At 52.2% G+C, this 24,005-nt stretch overlaps 1 protein-coding gene across 1 annotated transcript; it reads right to left on the bottom strand.

Moving 5' to 3' along the window:
- Positions 1 to 1,891: 1,891 nt before the first annotated feature.
- Positions 1,892 to 12,238, bottom strand: VSIG10L2 (V-set and immunoglobulin domain containing 10 like 2). Its single transcript, XM_032869005.1, has 12 exons — positions 12,148 to 12,238; positions 10,341 to 10,691; positions 9,827 to 10,102; positions 7,701 to 7,976; positions 6,899 to 7,147; positions 5,722 to 5,982; positions 4,115 to 4,405; positions 3,424 to 3,720; positions 2,620 to 2,742; positions 2,291 to 2,315; positions 2,129 to 2,181; positions 1,892 to 1,989 (listed from the first exon to the last, which is right to left on the bottom strand). The coding sequence occupies exons 1-12, from the start codon at positions 12,236 to 12,238 to the stop codon at positions 1,892 to 1,894; spliced, it is 2,391 nt and encodes a 796-aa protein (XP_032724896.1).
- Between the last annotated feature and the right edge of the window lie 11,767 nt (positions 12,239 to 24,005).

The following is a 24,005-nucleotide window of genomic DNA, read 5'->3' as shown; positions in this document are numbered from 1 at the left end:
CACCTGTGTTGCTCTGTTTTTTTTTTTTAAAGTAATGGCTTTGAGATGCATGTTTTTGTATCCTATTGAAAAGTATGTTTTATTTCCCTGAAAGTTGTAATGTTATGTTTGGAACTGTACATATTCTAAATGATGTAGCGTTGACAGGTTTTGTCTGGTTGATATGACTTTGTATTAAAAGAGAACGCTGCTTTCCTGGAGAGTAGCATGTGAAGATGGGGACCGTCAGATACTCCCCGTTTGTATGAAGCTGCTTGTAGCTTGTAGTCGGGGTGGGTGTACGTCTTCCTCAGACCTCCATCCCCGTCCTCTTCTGAAAATCCCCATCGCATGTCCCAGAGCCACGTGAGTTAATCCCTTCTGTTCTGACCACAGAGATCCGGGCCCTGAAGGAGCAGGATCTAGGACAGCCAGTGTTTCATGGGGAGCCTGGGAGTATCCCTGAGCCCCGGGGGGCTGTGTCCGAGCAGGCAGACCCCCCCACCCTTGAGGGGGGGTGCTCTGTGTCTCTGGAAGGAAGCAAGGAGGGACGGAGAGGAGCCTGAGGGGCATGGAGAGGAGTGAGCCCTCCTCGCTGTTGTCTGTGCTGACCATTGGACCATCTGTGGGAACCCCTGGGCAGACGTTTCGCCTCTACAAGAAAAGCAGCCCTATAAAAGAAAAAATGTCTGGGCTGCTTTGACCAGAAAGGGTCTTTGGCATGGGGTTTTACTCCCTGTGTTGAAATCAGTTTACTCTGTTTTACTCCCTGTGTTGAAATCAGCCTCCCTTAAACCTCAGCTCCAGTCCTGAGAGCCTGGAGAGAACTTGAAATCCCTTTTCTAATAAAGTCAAAATCTGTGAGAACCTAAGAAGCAACTGCAGTTTCTGTCCGTTTCCCGTCTCCTTTCAGGCGCCACTTATTCCTGGCAAGATCGTCCCCTGGCTTTCTTGCCATTGCTTCTCATCCGAGTCCCCTGCCGAGGCAGCTCGGCGTCCTGACGCTTCTAGTCAGTGGAACAAGCATTCATTTGTGTTCACCCTGATTTCAGACACACGCACACACACACACACACACACAGGAGCCCATGAGTCATGCTGGCAGCAGACTGAGTGCGACAGGAACGGCCCCCGTCCCCTGCCAGCCAGCTCCCCCGGGCCTGGTGGCAAGCAGCGGCACCTGGTCATGCTGACACAGACTCCTGGAGACTAGTGACCATGCCTCCCTCTGGCCACTTCGGGCTCCGGGATACTCCTCCACCAAGGGGAAGAGAGACACAGAGACCCAGGGATGGCCACCTGGCCCGCCGCCCCTCTGATGAAGTCGGTCCCATAATTGAAGCTTGTGCTCTTGGGGAAGGAATGTGAGATTTGGGGAATAACTTCTAGAAGGGCGCATTTCTTGCTACAGTTGAATGAGCAGAGCACATACCTTCAGATCCTGCTTCCCATCTCCTAGCCACCCCGTCAGTAGGAGAACCTGGGACCCAGCCGGGGTCAGCCTCTCCCTGTGGGAACTGCAGGGGAAATAGTCTTCTCCCAGTGATAGCATCTGGTAGGATTTATTTAGCAACTGCTCAGTTCACAGGCTTTGTGCGGAAGCGGCTAGCTTGCTCATAACGCACCAGGCACCGTGCCCAGAACCACCCTTCTCACACGGCCTTGGACACCCGGTCATCTTTTCTCCAGTTATGTGTCTTCCTCATCCTTCTGTCTCTCCCTTCCACAAGCTGGGCCAAGCTGTCTCTTGTAACCAGGTCACTGAGAGGTGCTGCGCTGAGCCTTGCCCTTGCTACGAAGGCGGGAAGGGGGAGCCGGTGTCTTAGCCATCTGGTAAAACCAAGTGTGACAGAGGGATCTTTCCAACTCCCACCTGTCTCCTCTATGCGTATTTGGGGCCCGTCTTGGGACCTCATGGTGTTGCAGTCACAGTGATGGTGACATTAACTGGCGCATCCGTGAGTTCTTGTGCAGGATCCGAACCTGGGTTGGTGGGTGGCGGTTCGATGCCTACAGGCACAAGCAAAGGAGACAGACGCCGTGGAGGCGTCCCTGATTGTTCTCAGGACCAGAGACAGCATTGTGCATGAAACTCAGGACTGCTGTCCTTACATATGAGTAATCATCTTTGGGATGAAATCATGCTTACCAGCCTCTGCCTCCAGGCCTTCCCTTGAATCCCCGTATTGGTGGCTTTGCTCCCTGAGGGCAGAGTGGGAGAGTGAAGTTAGTGACTGTTACACTTCCACGGCCTTCCCTTCCAGGTAAAGGACAATCCCAACCCTCAGAATGACTGGGGTTCTACACTCACATGGGAACCAGCAACTGACCAAGGCCTGTAGGAAGGAAAGAAAGTGCATATCTTGAGCAACCCAGCGTAGATTCTGGGGAAAAAACCCTCCCTTTCCAGAAAGACTCTGTCCTAGAGACCCCAGAACACAGAGGGGGTGGCCCCAGATGCCTAAGTTTGGGAGTTGGAGCCCGGATGGACAGCTAGCATTGGGGAGAAGACACAGTTAAGGAAAACCCGAGATACCTTGCCCAGCGCGGGGTGGGGGAGGGGTCTGCATCTCTCCTTGGATGGGTCTAGACCTGGCCCCCATGGAGTCAAGAAGCCCCGCCCTTGAGCTTCCCACTCACAGGGGAAAGTCTCCGGGTGCCGGGCAGCATATTGGAACACCAGCAAGGAGGCCACCGTCGCCACCACCACTCCTGTGCCCGCTGCACCCAGCACTGCTGGATAGGCGCTGAAGGGGGGGTCCGCTAAGGGTTGAAAGCGCTAGTTACATGGCTTTGGAGCCACTGCTGAACTTGACAACAAAGGCTGCAAGGGCAGCAAGCAGGCAATGCCCCATGGTGGACATTCAAAAGCAAGACTGGACCCCCAGAATCCAGAGGTCAAGTCGTTGCCAAGGAAAGAGGTGCTCTCTGCATGCCTCATGCTCTAGAGCTTTCACGTCCCCAGCCAAGTCCCCCATTTCTGCCATAGAAGGCAGAGGCCAGTTGTCTTGGCAGCTTGGGGGTGAAGGGAAGGACACCACGAAATGTGGAGTTCCCAGAATGGAGAGAGAGCCTCAGGAAGCTGAGAACCCACCTGTACCCTGGGAGGTGAGACTGAGGCACAGAGTTGGGCCCCTCCCCTTACTGAATCGCCAGCACTCTGAACCCCACCCCATCGCATTTCTTCTGATTCAAGCTGAACTGTGGCTCCTACCCCCAGGCCCAGGGCCTCCTGGGCCTCCCAGGGAGAGATGGGAAAGACAGCAGCAGACCTGACCTGAGGGGAGGGTGGAGAAGAGGAAAGACCGGGGAATGGAGGCATTGGGTGGAAAGGGGCCAAAGGAATGGAGTAGGGGATGCCCTGCGAGGAAGAAGAGGGACCTGGGTTTGGGGTTCGATCTTGGGGAGAAAGGGTGGGTGCCTCTGTGGCCGTGGCCTCAGCACCTGGTGTCTTCACCTCGGAGGGGTGTCCAGCCGTGTGGTGATTCAGAGCCAGGACACGGAAGGCATAGCGGACACCTGGGTCCAAGCCGCCCAGTTTCCGGCCCCGGCTCTCAGGCTCGATGTCCCTGGCCGCCGTCTCCCAGGCCCCAGCTCCCGGGCTTGGGACGCTGGCCCTCCGCTGCACCAGGAAGCCCGTCAGGTTCCCGGGGCCCTCGACGGCCCAGCGCAGCTGCACCTCTCTCCGGTGCCTCCCGTAGGTCAGGCGGCGGATGGTGACGTTGGGAGGAGCCGGGTATCCTAGGGGAGGGGGCGGGACACACGCAGGCACCTGAACCACTGCAACCACAAGGCGTGCGTGTACCTGGGGCCCCCAGCTTTGTTCTCCTTTGTGGAGAGACAGCCAGTAGCGTGGCACCACATTGGAGCGTGCCCTTCTGGTCTGTGTCACCTTGGTTTCCTCATCTACAAACTGAGCGAAAGGTGATTGCGACACCAAGGGGAACCGCGGGCCTGCATTCAGGAGCGCGTCGCAGTCGCGTTCACACAAGCCCATCTGGGTCCGCGCTGGGGAGGGCCTGTCGGTGCCCGCGGAGCGCACGTGTCCAAATTTGGAAGCAGAGGATTCCTGTGCCTTCCCCTCTAGGGCCCCCTGCCCCTCGCCACACACAAGCGCCAGCTACACCTGACTCACTCCGGACCTCCAGCAGGACGCTCCGACTGCTGCTGCCCAGGGCGTTGCGCGCCACGCACCGGTAGGAGCCCCTGTGGCCCGCGGGGTCGGCATCCCGGATGCGAAGGTGGAGCTGGGCGCCCTCCGGGTGCAGCGTGAATCCGGAGGTGCCGCCTTCCACCTGCCGTTGCTGGGGCCCCAGCCACAGGAGCCGGGCAGGCGGCATGCCCCCCAGGAGGGCGCAGCCCAGCCAGGCCTCTCCGCCTTCCAGCACAGACACTCGGGACTGAGCCACTGCCAGTTGGGGGGCTTCTGCGGGGACAGAGAGAGTCAGGCTGGGAGGGGTCTGCCGTACCCAGGCTAGTGGGAAGGCTGGGCAGTGAGGGGCTGGCTAGCCCTGGAGGGGATGAGGAGGGGAAGAGAGACAGGAGACAGGGCCAACGGAGTTGAGAGTGAAGCTTGTCTAGGGCTAGTCTGCCGCCTCTTCCAGGCTCCGATTCTATGCCAGCATCCTAGCACCATCTGCTCCAGGCTTTCCTGACAGTAACTGTGTGCCTCCATGCCCCTCAGCTACCCCGCTCCAGTCTCAGCTCCTACAGGCGGGGCCCCTGCCTTACTCACCTCTGTATTAACCGCCTCCCTCCCAGCACCTGCCAGTGGGGCCCCCTTCTCCCTAGTGGCCCACCAGTTCCTTGCCCCAGGCACAGGGCTGGGCCCAGAGCAGGTGCTTAGTTTTTATGTACTGAGTCCTAAACACCCAGCGTTTTGGGTGTCCGTGAATCTCCTGGGATGGAATTTCTAGCCCGGAGACTGAGTAATAAGGGAGGGAAATATTCCCAGGGAAGAGTCTCCTGAGAGCACCCAGGGACCAAGATATGAATTATTTTGTGAGAACTGTTATATGTGCCTGCTCCTCTGTGTGCTTTTCCCACATTTTTCACTTTAATACTTAACTCTTTTTTTTTTTTTCTTGATTTGGCAATAAATAGGACTGGCGGGGGCCAGATGAAGACAGAAAGAAAGCAGACCCAGAACCCATAGAGGCAGTGAGAGAAGTAGAGACCTCTGGTGCCTGAAACATGAATGCAAGGCAGGAATATAATCAGGCATCTCTCATGCAAATTAATGCAAATGAGGGAGACAGAGTCACTGGCCAGCCAGACGGGGGCTGTCCAACAGCCATAGCCCAGCCCCATGTGACTGTTGAACCCTCGCAATGTGGCTGGCCCACACCTGCATGTGCTGTAACTAATTACACCAGATTCTGAGGACAGTAGACTAGGATACCTCATTCATAATTTTTTAAATTACTATACATTGAGATAATCATATATTGGATATATTAAGTTCAATAAAACGTTTCTCTTGTTTCTTTTTGCTTTTTCACATGTGGCTACTAGAAAATTTAAAAATTCTATATATGGCTCACATTGTATTTTTATTGGACAACACAGACCAAGACCAAATGCCCTGATTTTATGGATCAAAAACACTTGAGTCCCTGAGAGATGAATTGGCCCAGACTCACGTTGCATTCCAGCACAGACAGCCCCCAGGGCCCCTCCTCCTGATTCCAAAGGGGCTGCTCTCACACCTCGGCCAGAACCAAGCCACAAGCCTCCACTCACCCAGCTGGAGCCGGCAATGGGGGTCAGGGACCCTGAGTGGGTGAGTGCCCCGGCAGGTGAACTCTCGGCCAGCCAGGTCTTCCTGGGCCTGCAAGAGGTGGACAGCCAGCGAGGGGCTGCTGCCATCCAGGGGCTGCTGTTGCCCATCCAGCCAGCGCAGCAGGGCAGGGGGCTGGCCTCCAGGCCACTCACAGCTCAGCATGATGAACTGGTCTTCGACTGTGGCTGTGGTCCAGCAAGTGGGGCTCTGGAGGGGATCCCCTGGACAGGGAATAATGGCTCAGCATGGCTGTACAGGAGGACAAAGGGCTTTGTAGCCCTACCTTTTCCTTCTTCCCTTCTTTCCTCCCTCCTTCCCTCCCTCTCTCCCTTCCTTCCTCTCTTTTTCTTTCCTTCCTTTAGATTTTATTTACTTGTTTCAGAAAAAGAGAGCACGCGCACAAGCAGGAGGGTCAGAGGGAGAGGGAGAGACTCTCAAGCAGACTCCCCATTGAGCGCAGAGCCCGATGCAGGGCTCAGATCTCATGACCCTGCCATCATGACCTGAGCTGAAACCAAGAGTCAGATGCTTAACTGAGCCACCCAGGTGCCCCTCCTTCCTTCACTTATTGCCTTATTCACTCGCTCATTCATTCATTCATTCATTCACAGTTACGGAGGGCTGACCATGTGCCAGAGTAATCATGGGAACAGACACCAAGCAATTACAATATACTTTGATGAATGCTCGAGTACAGGTACAAAGACAAACTCTCTGGGGCTTCAGGCAGAAGGACTTTAAAGACAGGATGGTATCTGAACTTCATCTTGGGTGGTGGGTAGAAGTTTTCAAGGCAGAGAGAAGGCTAAAGGCACATTTCAAGAGCAACATGCAAGAGGGTGGTAGTAATCTAAGGTCAATGACAGTCTGCCGCTGGAGGCTGGGAGACAGGCAGGTGCCGTAGGACTCCAAGCCCAAACTGCAGAGGACACGGCAGAGTGGTGGAGACCTGGCTGGCAGGGAGAGCAGTCGGGAGGGAGGTCTGAGCTGAGTGCTGCCCACCTCTTTGTTCACGGCAAGTCTTGGAGACTGTGATCTGGAGCCCCTCCTCAGATCCCAGGGCTCCTCGAGGGCGCTTCCCCAGCCCCTGCCCACACCTGGAACATCAGCGCCCTGCTGTGTCCTGAGTCCACTCACATAGCGTGATCCTGCAGAGGGCGGGCAGCGCCAGGGCTGGGTGCTGGCCAGCACAGATGAAAACGCTGCCGTTGGGGAGCTGGGTGGCGGGCTGACTCCAGGTGACGTTGCTGAGGGCAGTAGGGCCAGCTCCCTGGGGCCCTTCCCACTGCAGCTGGGCAGCTGGAAGCCCCCCAGGCCAGGTGCAGACCAAAGTCACAGCCCCGAGGGTGGGGAGCACAGCACAGGAGGGCTGCCCCTCAGGGGGATCTGGGTGGAGAAGTGGGTGAGGATGGGCTGGACAGATGTCCCCGCTGGGACACTGTGGTCCCCAGGCCCAGCTGGGGGCCTGGTGGCCACAAGGCGAGGGTAGGAGAAGTAGGGAGAATTGGGTGGGTGGGGAAAGATGGATTCTTCTGAGGGGCTGGTGAGCAAAGAGCTGAATTCTCAGGTCAAGGGGCTGAGGGGGTGAGCAAGAGTTCGGAGCCCCTGAGGAATCCCAGGGGCCCTTGGAAGCCCCCAGCTTCCCCTAGGTTCCCCATTGCCCAGTTTCTCCTTTTTGCTGCTGTGTCCTTTGCCTCATGGTCATTTCTCTACCCTTCTCTGTGCCTCAGTTCAGTCCCCAAAGCCATGGAAAGAATCACTTGGGGAACAAGGTCCAAATAGGGTCAGGGGTTTCCCTCTCCCTGCCCCTTCCCACAGATTTCACAGCCTCTCTCCCTGCTCAGCAGCCCCATCTGGCTCCCCAACCCCCATCCCCGACAATGTCCATGCTGATTCCCACAGGGCACGGGGCTACGGCAGCCCCCACCCACACACTCACAGTAGATGGTGAGCCTGGCGCTGGCCTGGGTGCGCGTGTCCAGGCGGCTGTTGCGGGCCAGGCAGGTGTACAGGCCTGTGTGGGCGCGTGTGGCACTGGCGATGGTGTAGACAGGCCCAGTGTGGACCTGAGTGTGGTCACGGAGCCACACGTAGTGACTTGGGGGGTTGGATCCGGCTAGGCAGCTCAAGGTCACCTCTTCCCTCTCCTTGGCCCAGAAACCCTCCTCGCTGAAGCCCAGTGGCTCCACGGAGATCACAGGATTGTCCGGACCATCTGGAGGGCAAGGAAGACTTGTCTCATCTCCCCGGTCTTCTTTCCTTCACTCACTTGTATAATCTTGGTTGCACTGACCATCCAACGAGCCTGTGTTATGTGCCTACCCTGACAACCAGTGGCGAGGGCCCCAAGGAACTCAGGGTCTGGGGGCCATAAGTCCAGTCAAATATAGGTGCTCAGGGTCCGTGGAGGCAAGCTCCCTAGGCTGTGGGAGGCTTCCCAGAGGGACTGAGGGAGGGGGATGGCAAGAGATGGCTAGGTAGGAGAAAGGTAGGGCGCCAACCTTCCCGGTTCAGCCAGGATCGAGGGGCTTCCTGGGATCGGGACGCTTGGCCCCTCTAGACTGGAGAGGGCAGAACACAGGGTGTGACGATGCCCCGACCATGATCCAGGGCCAGCCCTTCTCACTTCTTTGGGTCACTGCCTTTCCTTCTTTCCCGTCTTTCTGACTTCCTCTGCCTGCCATTCTTCTCCTCTGTCTTTCCCAAGAACTGCTCGCCTGTCTCCTCCGTGGTCCTGAGTTTGCAATCCTACAAACCACCACCCACAAGACAGAACAGCATGAGTCCTGGCTTTTTAAATCCTCTAGATCAGCATTGTCCAACAGATCCACAGATCTTTTTAAATTTTCCAATTTTAAATTTCCAAATCTTAAAAAAGGAAAAATGGCTAAACCCAACCAAGCAAAACAGCATCAATAGATTTTAATAATTTTAATAATATTTTGTATTTAACCCAATACACCCAGAATATTATTTCATGTATAATCAGTTATAAAAACTATTGACGAGCTATTTGGGGTTTTGGTTTTTTATTTTTGTCTTTGTTTGTTTGTTTGTTTTGACTCAGTCTTAAAAATCCAGTGTGCCTTTGGTAGGCTGAGCACACCTGTTTGGTTCAGGCAAATCTGCAGGGCTCGAGCCCCGTGAATGGCAGCCATGTTGGACAGTGTGGCTCTAGACCGTCCTAGTCTTCTTCCTTTCACACAAACTTCTAATTCCATTTTTAAGTTACTTTTTTTAATTGCAAAGTTTCATTAGTTTTATTTGTTCTCTTTACTGAAAGAAGTACTCTGGTCATTTGTTTACTTTTGTATTAGGTTGTATTGTATTGTCTGTATTAGGCTCTTCACTTTTGTATTAGGTTCTCCCTCATTGCTTGTTTTGGAGTTCCTTGTGGGTTCTGAAAAGTAATCCTTTGTTTGCTCTTCATGTGCTTTATTTTCTTTAATTTTTATTCATTTATTTGAGAGATAGAGCAGGAGAAGGGGAAGGGGCAGAGGGAGAAGCAGACTCCCCACTGAGCAGGGACCCTGACATGGGGCTCGATCCTGAGACCCTGGGATCATGACCTGAGCCTAAACCAGACACCCACCCGATTGAGCCCCCCAGGCACCCCTCTTCCTGTGCTTTAAAGACAGACTTCTGATTTCTACCTTGAGGCTCTCAACTGTTGACTTGGGACTAACTTGCTGCCCTCTCTGTCCACTGTGTCCCTCCTTCTGGTTTTCCCACGGTCCAGTTGATCCCTGCGAGGCCTTCAGGCTCAACCCAAAGGCTAGCTCCTCAGGCCACCCCTTTTACCATAATTACGGGTAAAATTGTGACGCCGAATGTATGTGCATTTTCCTGGGAAGAGAGGCTCATGACCTGGAAAAGGCTAGAACTCCTGTAGTAGATCCATGTCTGATACAGGGAGTGGGGGGGCCCACAGTGCCCTGAGGCTCTCGCTATTGGAGCTGCTCAGCGGGCTGGGTGCTGCTGGGGGGCCCTAAGGTGTGTCAGGAAGCAGGGTGCAGAAGGGAGGGGAGGTGCCAGCCCTGACCACGCACCCCCCATGTGACTCACAGATGACATCAAGGAAGGTGCCATCACTGCTCAGCTGGCTGATGGTGTTGTGGGCACGGCATATGTACCAGCCCAGGTGTGTCCTGTTGACCGGGTCTAGCCGAAGCCACCGTTCTGTCACCTCCACCAGCTCCTCCTCCCGGCCTTGAGGTGCCCGATGTTGCCAGGCAAATGTCACAGGCTCTGTGCCCTCCCGGACAGCACATGTGGCCAACACGGAGGTCCCCTCCACAGGGGACAGGTCACTCAGCCTCACCCGAGGCTTTGATACAGGCACTGGCCAGAGGAAGGAGAGGCCTGCATTTGTTATCGTGGACCCAGGCCCGGATGGGGGTTTGGCCTGCCCACGGGGCCCTGGCCCTCCCCTCCTTGCAAGCCCAGGTTTTCTCACTCCCCCAGGGCAAGGTCCTGTGGCACCTGGGCCTGGCCCAAGGCAATGGGAGGCACATGCAAGTAGAGGCCAAGCAGCACACAAGGCCACTCAGGTCAGACCCATCCCAGCTCGGCCCCTCACCCAGCACGGCCAGCGAGAGGTAGGAGTAGGTGGTGTGCAGCTGGCCCCCGGCCGCTTGCAGGGCCTGGCACAGGAAGTGGCCTCGGGCCCCCTCCCGCAGCTCCTGCAGCACCAGGCTGCTGTTCCGTAGACTAACGGCCCCCAGAGCCGAGGCCCCGGCCTCCACCTTGGACTCTGCTCCATTGGTGACAGCCACAGGCCGGGGCGTCAGCGAGCCCAGGGGAGTGAAGCTCCAGAAGACCACGAGAGGGGCCAGTCCGGAGCCACAGGCCAGCTCCACGGAGCCACCCCGCACTCCTTGGATGGACGTGGCCTCTTCGTCAGGGCCTCGGTGGGTCGGATGGGGTGGCCCTAGGGACAGAGCAGCAATGCAGGACGTCTGGGCTGGCCTGGGCTCTCCTGCTTCCCTTCCTTGGGCCCCTCGTCCTCCTTCCTGGAGTGGGTTTGAGCGAGCTCTGGAGTTTCTTCTCCAGCTGTGCTGTGGGAGCCGGCGGCCCAGGGATTCTTGACCAAGATCAGCGAAGAGACTGGAGCCGAGGCTCCCATCCCCACGTGCCATCAGACTACTGCAGAAGCTTGATAAAAATATATACTCTGGGGCCTCATCCCAGACCACAGAGTCAGCATCCCCAGGGCGTCAGGGCCCAGGAATCTGTATTTTCAACAAACATCCAGAAGTCGATTTGATGATCAGCCCAAGATTGGGAGATCTGCATGGCCACCGGCAATTCAGGCTCGGGGGTGGGGGGCTGTCTCTGCATAAAGATTCCAGGGGGAGTCCAGACCCACTGCAGCAAGGGGAAGATGTCAGCAGCGTGCTGGCAGCCCAGCCAGCATGCAGTTGTCAGCCGCTAATTATGGAGTGTCTGTCCCCATACCAGGCACCAGGGTTACAAGGACAAATGAGCCACTCCACCAAATGAGCCACTCGGGGAGCTTTCAGTCTATGCTGTTCTTTTCTGCTCAGGACCTAGCATGGAACCGCGGCATGTGCCTGAGCCCCATGTTCTCCTGTCCCCCGTGGCCTGGTAGCTCTAATGTGCTGAGTTTCAGCATACACGGATGATGCCTCAGATGAAAAGGCATGGGAGTGATTCACATTAGCTTCCGTTTGTTGAATGCGTTTGTGTGAAGTCCTGCACACACATTACTTGTTGACCTTAACTGTCACGGTAATCACATCCCCCAGAGACTCTGAGCATGAAGTCACTTCGTCTCGAACCACACGGTAAGTGGTCGAGCTGGGAGTGGGGCCTGGCTGCCCATCTCAGGCTCTCCCCCACTGCTCCCAGCTCCTCCAGAGAGAGAAGGGGAGACAGGCATGGGCAGCAAGGGCAAAGTTCTGCTGCTCCATTGATCAAGAAGCAGAACCCTTAACCCAGAAGCTGCTTCTTCCCAACTCTGTGGACACTGCTCTGGCCCAAGCTGCCAGCATCTCTCAGCTAGACTGTTGGTCTCCCAAGTGCTCTCGGCAACCTGAAGACCATCCACTTTGGAGGCAACGTTGGGAAGCCCAGATCTGACTATGTCACACCATGCTTACTATCCGATGGCCACCGACAGGATGACCCCAGCCTTGGGAGGGTAACTCAGCGTGCTTTCTGTGCCCTGGCCCCGCCTCCCCCGCCTGGCACAGAGCAGTGGCTCGGGGCATGCTGGCTAAGCCCTAGCGGATAAAGAAAGCTGAGGGACTTCATTGAATGGCTGTGCAACCATTTAAGGGAGATCCCAAAGAAGGCAGCGGGAGAGATAGCAGGATGTGAGTGGGGAATGGTCCACCGGGCGGGGTGGCCGGAGCATCACTCACCTGAGGCCCCTACATGCAGAAGGCAAAGGGGTGTCAGCAGCAGGAGGCTGAGTGGTCTGTGCAGAGCCCTCGGACCTCTCCATGGCCTCATCTCCCTGGGTGGTTGTCTACCTGGGGCTCCTGCCTGACACTCGGGTGCTCTCTCTCCAGAGCAAAAGCCTGGCCCCGGAAGGACTGGGGGTCTGGCTCGGGTTGCCAACCTCAGCCTTCTGCCACCCTTTCCCTGCTCTCCTGTTACCCTTGCTGGCCCGATGACAAGTGAATTATTTACCAGATGATTCACTCCATCCATAATGCAAAGTTGGGGAGGGCAAGACCTGGCTGGGACAGATCTAGGGGACATGCCCTGAGCTCCCTGCATTTTCATCTTAATGATAGTATAAAATTAGGCACCAAGCATAGAGTTGAAAAAGACCCTAGTCTCAGCAAGTCCAACCACCTGCCTGGCGTGCAGTCCTCCAGACCTCAGGGGCGAGGAGATTCAAACACATCTTCAAATGCCCTTCCTCCCCCTTTGTGTTTTGCTCATGTTTTATTGGGAGAAACTGGTAGAGGGTGGAAGGAGCTCGGGGTTCAAACACAAAGTCAGGGTTTGACTGACTGACTGTGAAATCAGGAAATTTCTGAACCTGAGTTTTCATTTCTTTGCAGATAAATGAGAATAATAATACCTTCTTTCCTGTAATGATTATTGTGGGTATTAAGTGAACACCTTTTATTAGCCTAGGGGAAACTTCTTGGGTGCTAGTAATGTCCTATTTCTTGCCTTAGGTAGAGGTTAAAGTTCATCAAGCTGTGTATTTTTGTTGTGTAAACTTTTATGTGTGTTTCATAAAATTCTTTATCTCTCTCTCTGGCACAGACACATGTACACTTGCACACATGCACGCACACACTCGGGCAAACAGTGCCCAGCATGTAGCTCGTGTGCTGTCCTTCGTGTCCCCAGTCAGAGCTGATCTACGAGGCACAGACCCTTGATACTGGAATGGAGACCAGCTGTCCCATGGCCCTGGCTGTCTCTGATAGACAACCTGACATGAGGTCAGTTTTCCATCCTCTGGTGTTGGGTGTAGGTGAGAGTCCCAGACCCCAGTGAGATGGGGGATCTGATGTCTGGTGTCAGGTTCATCAGGGCTCAGCTGGGACAGGAGCTGTCAGAGCTGAGTGCCCCATGGGCTCTTCCTGGGCCCAGAGCGGCCCACCGAGGCTCTCTCAGCTTCTCCCTTGTCCTAGGGTAGTGGATGACCCCTGTCCCATTCTCATTCAACCACGGCCAAGGCTCTTCCATGCCGAGCCCCTGTTCCCTCCTAACTTGGCTTTGAGTAGAACGGCAGCTGGTCCCTGGGATTTAGGCTCCCATGTAAGGGAGACTCTGGAAGGGAGAGTCAGGGAAGAAGGTGTTTTAGGATTCCCAGAGAAACAGAACTGGTAGGATGTGTGTGTAGAGAGAGATTTACTGTCAGATCTGCAGTTAGCAAGCTGGAGACCCAGCAGGGCTTATGATATAAGTTCTAGTCTGAAGACTGGCAGGCTTTAGACCAAGAAGAGCTGATGCTTCAGCCCAGGTCCAAGACTGATGTCTCAGCTCAAAGCAATCAAGCAGGAGGCGTTCTCTCTTATTTGGGGGAGGGTCAAATTTTTGTTCTATCCAGGCCTTCAACTGATTGGATGAGGCCCACCCACATGGTGTGGTTGGGTGTGGGTGGGGGGGGACAATCTGCTTTACTCAGTCCACCTATTCAAATGTTCATCTCATCTAGAAACACATTCACAGACACACTCGGAATAATGTTTGGCCAAATATCTGGTCACCCCGTGGCCCAGTGAAGTTGACACATAAAATTAACCATTTCCCCACCAACCCCACGAGGGCAGAGCTGCGGTCCTGTCTGGAAGGGAAGAGGAGGCATGACCAGAATGGGAGAGCAGGTCCAGGTCTCCTGTCTCTGATGCTGTGGGAGCTCAGGGGCCAGGAGATGCAAGGTCTTCCGTTTTTGTTTTTTTTTTAAGACTTTATTTATTTATTTATTTATTTATTTGACAGACAGAGATCACAAGTAGGCAGAGAGGCAGGCAGAGAGAGGAAGGAAAGCAGGCTCCTTGCTGAGCAGAGAGCCCAATGTGGGGCTCAATCTCAGTACCCTGGGATCATGACTTGAGCTGAAGGCAGCGGCTTAACCCACTGAGCCACCCAGGTGCCCCAGGTCTTCCATTTTTGAAAGACAAGAAAGTACAGTGGTCAGAACATAGCTTTGCCTCTCCATTATTATGTGATCTTAGCATGTATCTTATCCTCTCTAGGCCTCCGTTTCCTCCTTTCTATAATTGTTTTCTTGAGTAAATGAAGTGACACATACATAGCCTCTGCCTATTAAAATTATTTATGCACCTTGACCTGAAGAATGTCAACAATTAATTCAACAAACATTTCTTGAGCATCTGCTAAGTGCAATGCACCATGTTGTATACGGCAGGACATCTCTCTTTCTCCCTTTTCCTCCTTCCTGTAGAGCACTGGCCAAGCCAGGGTACCCTGGCTCTGTGCTTTGCTCTGGGCATGCTCAGTGTCTAGGCCCAGGGGCAGGTGAGGCTGTAGGCTCCCCAGGTTTGGGTGCCTACTTCCCATCTTCCCCTCCTGCTAAGGTGGATGCAGGCCCCCTCATAGTGGGGCTTCCATCGACAGCCTACCTGGGTCCTAAGGGCTCACATCAACTCCTGCCTCATTGCTTTGGGAGATCCTGGAGGGAAGAAGAGGGGATGGTGTGCAGTTAGGAACGATGAAAGACCAAACCTAGAGCGTTGTCTCAGCTCAGCTCAGCTCAGGAGAGAAGAGGTTACAAGGATGGACGTGGAGACCCAGCCTCTTGAGCTGTTTGAATGGAAATTGTGGAGAACCACGCTGAGGGCTCTGAATGGGTGAGGTCAGCAGCCTTCTGGAAAGATCGCCCTTCAGCCCTCCTGTTGACCAGCATTGGGTGGGCACTGCAGTAGCCGCGTGACCCTGGGCAAACAACGTGTCCAGACCTTCCTCGTCCTCATCTTTCAAGTGGGCATAACACTGACGACACCTTCAAGCTGTTGGACAGATCAGACGCGACCACATACATCCAGCGTTTTGTAAGCCCTGGCACCTTGTGTACACTCAGCAAACGTTCATTCTTGCCCTCTTTCTGTGTACGGGGAACTGGAATCTGCTTCCCTCATAATTCTAATCTCTGGGTTGAGTTCTTTCACTGAAACTTGGCAAAACAATTCATAACCTTCTTCCAAATGAAAGTCATTCGAAAATTGAAACAGCATGTCCAGTCCTTTCATTCTCTACCGGAATAATAATACAAGTTACCGTTTCTCTCCGGGCGTGTGCTGTGTTCTCCAACTCCCTGTGAAAGCACTGCATTGCGCATTTTGCCAACACGCTTGGACTCCCTCCGTTTCCCCTACACTCCTTGTAGCTCCATCCCTCTGGGCATTCTCCAGCTGGTCCCCACCTAAGACTGTCCCCTTAGGGCTGGCCAGGGGCCCGTGGAACTGCTAGGTCCCTTTCCTCTCTGACAAGGCCCCAAATCTTTCTCAGTTACACCGCGTTGAAGTTTTGTTCATCCGTCCAGTTAACATTTACTTCTGCGTCCCTGAGGCCTCACTCAGGCCCACGAGGAAGTCTGCACAGAAACTTCCCATTCTGAGAGGAAATGGCGGCTCCGTGGGGCTCCCCAGGTCTCTTGAGGAGGTAGTTGTCCAGCAACAATGAGTGCTCAGGTTTCCCGGCCGTTGCCTCCCTTTCGGGCAAACTTAAGCCTCACGGTGGGCAGCGGTGTGTCACGTTTCTCCAGCCTCTTGTGACCATTTTGCATCCTGGTTCTGAAACCTCCAGCTTTTGGGGGAGCAGAGGGTGGAAGGATAGGGACAGCTGGATGGAGCAGAGGAGGCAGAGGTTCCTGGAAATAAATGGCTTTTCCATATGTGTCCATGTGTGCCTCATCAGAGGCCAACCAGGGGCCCTCGGGACCCCCGGGCAGGAGATGAGCCGAGGGCTGGAGAGGAAATGGGCCAGAGGCTCCACAGCCAACATGGCTCCCGCTGTGTTCCTGGCTGAGAGGAGGAGGGGGAGGGCAAGAGGGACAGAGGGCCCGGCAGGGGTCACTGCTTAGTCACTTTGTTAACTGCTCTTTGGAGACCAGAGAGGAAATGAATGAGGCCCTAGATAGAGGGGTGAAGAAAGGGAGACCAACAGACCAGGGGGGGCAGACAGGGGAGGCAGGGAAGCAGGGGAGGCTGAAGCTGAGGTTACCAATGGTGGCTAGAGGCCTTGCTGGGGCATGGGAATGAGGCCCGGTTTCCGTGCCAGTTCTGCCTCCTAGCTAACCCTCCTTCCGTCTGCTTTGCCATGTGAAAGGAGACCTTCACAGCCAGCCCCCCTGCGCCACTGCAGGCAGGACACCCCATCGCTCCGGGCCTCTGTTTCCTGATCTGTTAAAAATGGGGTTGTCATGTTGGCCCAGGGGCTTCTCAGGGCTGTTGTAAGAGCTGGAGGAGTGGGTGCGCAGAGGGGAGGTGCAAAGCAGAAACCACTGTGCAAATATGGGGATGTGGAAAGAGCAAAGCTTGGAGGCAGGTCAGCGTTCAGATCCTGGCTCTGTGGCCCACCACCCGAGGGAACCCCAGGCACGTTCCTTCTCCACTCCAGGTCTCAGGTGTTCCCCGTAAATGAGGCTGATTCTTGATGGGACAACACTAGAAAAAGGTTATTCATTCCGTTTTGTGAGATAATGGTTTTGCCATGATGTAAGACAGTGTTTCTCGTTTTCTTAATACTGAAACACTTGGGGATGAGATGTCATGGTGTCTTGTGTTTGCCCTACAAGACTTCTGCAAAAATGGATGAAGTTTAAGCCAAGACTTAGGTTCTGCATTGCCTCGAGGATGTTTGTAGAGCAGACACCACGGGGGTTTCAAACCCAAGTTCACATTTTTTTTATTTTTTGAGAAGCATGAAGTCACTGAAAAGCTGTGTTAGGTGTTCCCCGTGGAAGTGGTAAGAAGGAGTAAGGAGCAAGCCTCTGGTGGCAGTTGAAGAGACTTCCCTGAGTCTGGGGACAAGTCAGAGGTCCCTGGGTCCCTGGAAGAGGATGAAACTCGAGAGGCCAGGCCCGTGACCCACAAGGACAGAGAAATGGAAAGTCCCCCCAAGCTCAGCCAGTGAAAAGGTCGGCAGTAACCACGATGGACCCCGGGTTAGAAGCGTCTCCCTGTTTTTGGTACTTTGTACAGAAGCCTCAAAGATTCTGGTGGGGATCTGGGGTGGGGGCAGGGTCCCAAGAATGGTGACAGCTTTATTTGAATTTAATAGAGTGAGATTCACACCCACTTCACTGCCATTATTATTGTTATTATTATTATGATGATGATGATGATGATGTTGCCGCTGTTACTGTTATGAAATAGACTGGAGCTGGGGCCGTGACATAAGGTGTCAGTGTGTGCTGTTCCCTGCTGCAGTGACAGGAACTTAGGAACGGCTACAGCTCCTCCCCAGCAAAGGTTCCAAGCTTTTCCCCACCCGCAGCTAGCAATGGGGCTCCCACCGTGCCTGGAGTCATGGGGGGAGGACAGCTTTCTGTGGCTCGGGGCCTGGTTGGAGAACTCGGCCTTGTCTGGACCCAGTAGGTATCTGTCTGGACAAGGCCAGGGGAGCTGGCCAGGCACCGGGGGTCCGTGGAGGAAGCCAGGGCCCAAGGAAACTGCTTGCCTCTCTCTCCATCTGCAGGCCTGGTCAGCTCCCTCTTCTGCTCCCAAGCCCTGCCCCCCAAACCTGGCGAGATTCTCCAAGTTCCCTGGCTGGGGAGCAGGAAGGAGTAGGGAGATTCCAGAATGTCCCTGTAGAGCTCCAGAGGGAGGCTTGCAAACTGGAAATTGTCAGCTGTCTCCTTGACAACCAGCAGCCAAATAATTCTGGGAAAGGAGGAGGGAGGGGAGTTCCCTGCGGGGCTGCCAAGAGAAGCAGCCCTCAGCCCCCAGAAAACTTCCATTCCCCGTTACCTAGCTCAGTTGGGGTCCAGTCAGGAGACAGAAATCACACCAGTCAGCTGGAAAAAGGATAAAGAATTGATATACGCTTGTTCATGAGGTAACAAGAGAATGCTCAAGTGTCCTGGGGAAACCAGACGAAGAGGTTGCAGCCACTAGCCCTTAGACCTTTGAGGAGGGACCCAGAGCTCTGCGGAGGAGGCTCTGCATGGGAAAGAAGGACCCCGGGGGCTTGTGCCCAGACCTCTGAGGAAGGGGCACCTGGAGCAGGAGTGTGGGGCACGTGGTGGATGGTGAAGCCGTGAGTGTTGGAGAGGCTGCAAGCATTCGGCTGCTACTTTGGGACGGGCCTGCTGCTGGGGCGAAGGTGGCCAGGCTTCTGCTTACAGGGAGCACTCAGGCACAAAGGGAACAAATGTGTTCACCCTTCCTCTTCTGGCCGGCAAGCCTCCCTCTAGTGGCTTGGTCGCAAGGATCCAATAGGGAACAGCAGTCAAAGCAGAAATGGGATTCTCAGGGCCTGAGGCCACCTTCACAAAGCAGTGTATGGAGGATAGGACTGGAGCTGAGAAGCCAGAACCTTAAATTATTATTAGTCACTGCAGCGTGGGAAATTCTGGTCTTCTAGCCCCAGCTTTACTGAAAAGAGCAGGACATGTAGTAAGTGCTCATCTAACATCCTCTGGCTTCTGCTGTGGTTGGTTCCTGAAAGCGTACGTGAGCAGGCTTTCCTGGACTTACTCTGGTTTGTGTTGAAAAGTTACTGATATTCACAAGCTGTGATGGCTGGAAAGGACTTGTGTAATGGTAACGATGAAAACAGTGAAATATTTAGGTAAGAGCGGCCTGAGGAACACTGACTCGAAATCACTGTGATCAAATCATACACTAAGGGTAAAGGACAAAGTAAATAGATCCAGGGGACAGAAATAGAACCAAGTCCAGAAATCTACCCCAGCACATATGGATAATATACAATAAAAGTGGGGAAAAGGATGATTTATTTAATAAATTATGTAGGCACCCCTGGCTCCCTAAAAAAAAAAGGAACAAGCTTCATCTCTGTACCTCACAAGCTACTGAAACTAAATTTTAAATAGATGAAAGGTTTAAATTTATTTAAATTTACACACGTAAAACAGTTTATGTATTGTTCTCCATATTTAAACAATTTCATGGGGAAATATTTAAAACAATTTTAAACACTGTTTGAAGCAATTTAACGAGGAAAACATTAGAAGAATATTTATACAATGTCTGATTTGAAGAGATTTTTCTAAACAAGACAGAAAATCCAGAAGCCAGAGAGGAAAAGACAGATGTGTATCTTTTTAAATTTTCAAAGGATTCAAAGATCACATGGAGTCCAAAGACAAATTACAGACTGGAGACATTTCAGGATCTACTAGCAATAGAGAGTTGGTATCGGTAACACACTAAGAGCTCCTCCACACGACGAAAAAGAGAAATAAGTCAGCAGGAAAATGGACAAAACATACAAATACGATGCATCCGTATTTCTGTTGTAAACAGCCAATGCATTTAGGGAAAAGCGCACAACCTCAGCAATAGTTAGAGAAATGTACACTTTAAAAACGTGGTGTCTGAGTGGCTCAGCTGGTTAAGCACCTGATTGCAGCTCAGGTCACGACCCCAGGGTCCTGGGATCGAGCCCTGCATCAGGCTCCCTCCTCAGCAGGGAGTCTGCTGCTCCCTCTCCCTCTGCCCCCTGCTCTTGATCTCTCACGTGTTCTCTCTCTCTCAAATAAATAAATAAAGTCTTTAAAAAAATAAAATAAAAGCATGATACCACTTTTCCTTCATCAGAATAGCAAAACTTATAAAGAGTGAGGAGGGTCAGGGCTGGTGGTATCTTTCTGACGCAGCCATTTCATTTCTGGTAATTTATTCTACAGAAAAATACATACATACATACATACATACATACAGGCAGCAAACTCCAGTATGCAAGGATATACAAAAAAATTTTTGATAACATTTTCCTTTTGCTGATGCAAAAATACTAGTAGTGTTGAACAATAGACATGTGTCCCTATACTGTAATGTTATGCAACTACCAAAGAGAGTAAATTACAAAGAGAAATACTGTACAATTCTACTTTAGAGACCTCCAAAGTAGTCAAACTCATAGAGACAGAAAGAAAAGTGGTTGGGATGCTCAAGTGGCTCAGTCGGTTAAGCGTCTGCCTTCAGCTCAGGTCATGATCCCGGGGTCCTGGGATCAAGTCCTGCATCGGGTTCCTGCCATCCCCCCTGCTTGTGTTCTCTCTCTCTGTCTCTGACAATTACATATATAAAATCTTGAGAAAGAGAGAAAGGAAGGGAGGAAAGGAGGAAGGAAGGAAGGAAGGAAGGAAGGAAGGAAAGAAGGAAGGAAGGAAGGAAGGAAGGAAGGAAGGAAGGAAGGAAGGAAGGAAGGAAGAAAGAAAGAAAGTGGCTACCAGGGGCTGGGTGGAAGGAGGAATGGGGAGTTGTTGAAAGAGTACAGAGTTTCCATTTTGCAAGGTAAACTCTGGAGTTCCATTGCATGGCAACGTGAATATCCTTAACATTATAAGTGTTATAACATTACATTATAACATTATAACACTTAAAAGTGGTTAAGATGGTAAATTTTGTATATATTTTACCACAATTTAAGAAAAAGAGTACATTAGAGAGATTTTCATGATGTTAGGTGAAAAAAGCAGCTTGCAGGGAAATCTAGGTGGGATCTGTGAAATGACATATTCACATAAATATGAATAATTGTCTGGTGGGCAACCCAGACCTGCCCGGTGTGACTCGGGTCCTCTGATTCCAGAGTGCTCTCCGTCCTCCCAAAAGCCTAGGATTCCAGCAGGAGCTGGCATCAAACGAGGCTCCCTAGCTTTCTCAGCCTTCTGGTTCCAAAGCACCCTTTGGACTCCCGCCCTGTTGTTTCCCGATTTCAACCCTCCTCCTACAAACACCAGGTCCCCACGGGCTCTGACACTGCCAGCCAAGGCCCACAGCTGTTTCCAATATTCTGCACAAACTTTATTGAAATGAGAAGCCCCGTTTATCATCCCTCAGGCCCCGGCTCCTCCTGATTAGGTACGTATGACCTGATCTGTCAGCAGGGCCTGAGCCGGCAATCAAAGAAGAGATTGTTCTGAGCCAGGAGGTAAGGGGGCAGATGCCTGGGGAGCTGAAAAGACCCCTGAGGGGTTTCTGACCAACCAGGGGTGGATGGGGTATATTCTCAAGCTGAGGGGAGGAGGGGAGGACAGGGCTGGGTACATTCTTTAAGGGCCACTGCTCTGCTTGTCTTTTGTGGCCTTGTCTTCTCTCTCTAGCCTCCACGCCTCTTCCAAAAGATATATCTTAGAGCAAGACGATCTCCCCATTACCAAGCTTCGAACTCAGCCCCAATTTCTCTTTCCTTTAACCTCTGAGCTATACCAGGAAACCCCTCCAGGCACAATAAAAAACTCTACTCCTCCTAGAGCTGCAGAATCATCAACACTCAAATACTGAAAGTAGAGAATGCTTTAAGTCTCAGCTCCCTCTCAATGTCGAAAATCACTCCACCGGGTCAGGCTGGTTGAGACCTGAAACTTCTAAGCCATGTGGTCCAATAGGATAGTCCCTAGCTGCGTGTGGCTATTTAAAAATAAATCTTGGGGTGCCTGGGTGGCTCAGTGGGTTAAAGCCTCTGCCTTCAGCTCGGGTCATGATCCCAGGGTCCTGGGATCGAGCCCCACATCGGGCTCTCTGCTCTGTGGGGACCCTGCTTCCTCCTCTCCTCTCTGACTGCCTCTCTGCCTACTTGTGATCTCTATCAAATAAATAAATAAAATCTTTAAAAAAAAAAAATCTCACATCCGGGTATACATCCAAAGAAAGTGAAATCAGTATCTCGAAGTTCTATCTGTACCTTCATGTTTACTGCAGACTGAGTCACAATAGCCAAGATATGGGAATAACTACGGGTCCACCGAGGGATGAATGGATAAAGGAGAGACAGTCTAAATATATAATAGAATATTTCTCAGCCATAAAAAAGTAAATCTGGTCATTTATGACAACACGGATGAATCCAGAGGGCATTATGCTAAATGAAATAAGCCAGAGAAAGACGAATACTGTATGACTTTTATGGAATCTTATATGTGGAATCTATAAAAAGGAGGCCGGGGGAATCCAACTCAGAAACAGTGTAGAATAGTGGTTGCCTGGGGCTGGACGGTGAGATAAATAGAGAGATATTGACCAAAGCGTTCAATCTTTCAGTTATAAGGTGAATGTGTTCTGAGGAGCTTGCATACAGCATGGCGACTATAGTTAATAATGCTGTATTATAGGGACGCCTGGATGGCTCAGTTGGTTAAGCGGCTCTTCGGCTCAGGTCATGATCCCAGCGTCCTGGGATCGAGTCCCACATCGGGCTCCTTGCTCGGCAGGGAGCCTGCTTCTCCCTCTGCCTCTGTCTTCCTGTGCTCGCTCACTCTCTCTCCCTCTGTCTCTGACAAATAAATAAATAAAATATTTTAAAAAAAATAATGCTGTATTATATACTTGAAATGTGCTGAGAGTAGTTCTTGAGTCCTCACCAAAAAAAAAACAAAACACAAAAACAACCCCCCCAAAAGCCAAAAGATACCTATGTGAGATGATGAATATGTTAATTAACTCGATCATATCACAGTGATCATTTCACAATGTATACTTAGATCAGATCATCACATTCACTTTAAATATATACAACTTTTTTGGTCAATTACACCTCAATAAAACTAGGGGGGAAATGAGCTCAAACTAAAAATTCAGTTTCTTGGTCACACTAGCCACATTTCAAGTGCTCAGTCATGTGTTGGACAATGTGTTGAGGAAGGTGCAGAATCTCAGATCTTCCCCTAGGTGTGAGCTAACAAGTTAATCTGCCGGTTTCACCAATGCTGGCAGAAGACAAAGGGCTTTCTTCTTTACAGCAACATCGGAAGCCAGAGTATCAGCATTTTCTTGCTCCGGTTTCCTGAGTTCTGGTTCTCACGAAGAGGGCCACCTCTTCTTGTACACACAGTGGGTAGCAATACGAGAGAGGAAACCCCAGTTTCGGGAACCCGAATATTTTATAATGTGCAGGAACCAGACTGGTTGTTTTTTGTTTTGTTTGTCTGTTTGTTTTTCTCTGGAGAAAGACATTATCTCTACTGTTCACGACTGTCGGCTACACAAATGTTCTTGAAAATTGTCCAGAAAAAGGTAGTCATTCTGAAAAATGTGCAGAAATGCAAAAGACCCGTGGAGAACCATCTCTCAGCGCCATGCCAATATTGAACATCTCCATCCCCGTAGAGAGTTCTGCCAGATGGAACTGCTCTAAACCATGGGGAGCCAGCTGCTTTCCTAGGTCCTACTTGTCAGTTCTGAATATGGACCTGAGGAGTCAGAGAGAAATGAGACGGCATTGTAACTTTCACGTTGTCTTCCTTGATGTGGGTGTTGGTTGGTATCATACTGCTTGTCTTTCTTAACTAAGCTGTGAAAGGGTCGGAATTAACATCTATGCATTATGTTAACATCCCAGGGCTGTCGTGTGCTCTACGGTCATGAGGACACTGTGAGAGCAAAGGAGAACCAACCAGAATGTTCCCGAGTGGTCTAACACTCCAGGGTAGTGGTTCCCAGACTTCAGCGAGCTCGGGAATCACCTGGAAGGTTTGAGAAGAGAGCTAGCTGAGCCCCATTCCTAGAGCTTCAGATTCAGGATGTCTGTGGTAAGGTCTGAGAATCTGCATTTCTGAAACATTTTCAGGGGATGCTGATGCTGCCGGCCTCACACCGCA

Source organism: Lontra canadensis, unplaced genomic scaffold (assembly GCF_010015895.1).
Source record: "Lontra canadensis isolate GAN:19392208 unplaced genomic scaffold, GSC_riverotter_1.0 scaffold36, whole genome shotgun sequence".
NCBI classification, from domain to species: Eukaryota; Metazoa; Chordata; class Mammalia; order Carnivora; family Mustelidae; genus Lontra; species Lontra canadensis.
This window is presented reverse-complemented; position numbering and strand designations above follow the sequence as displayed.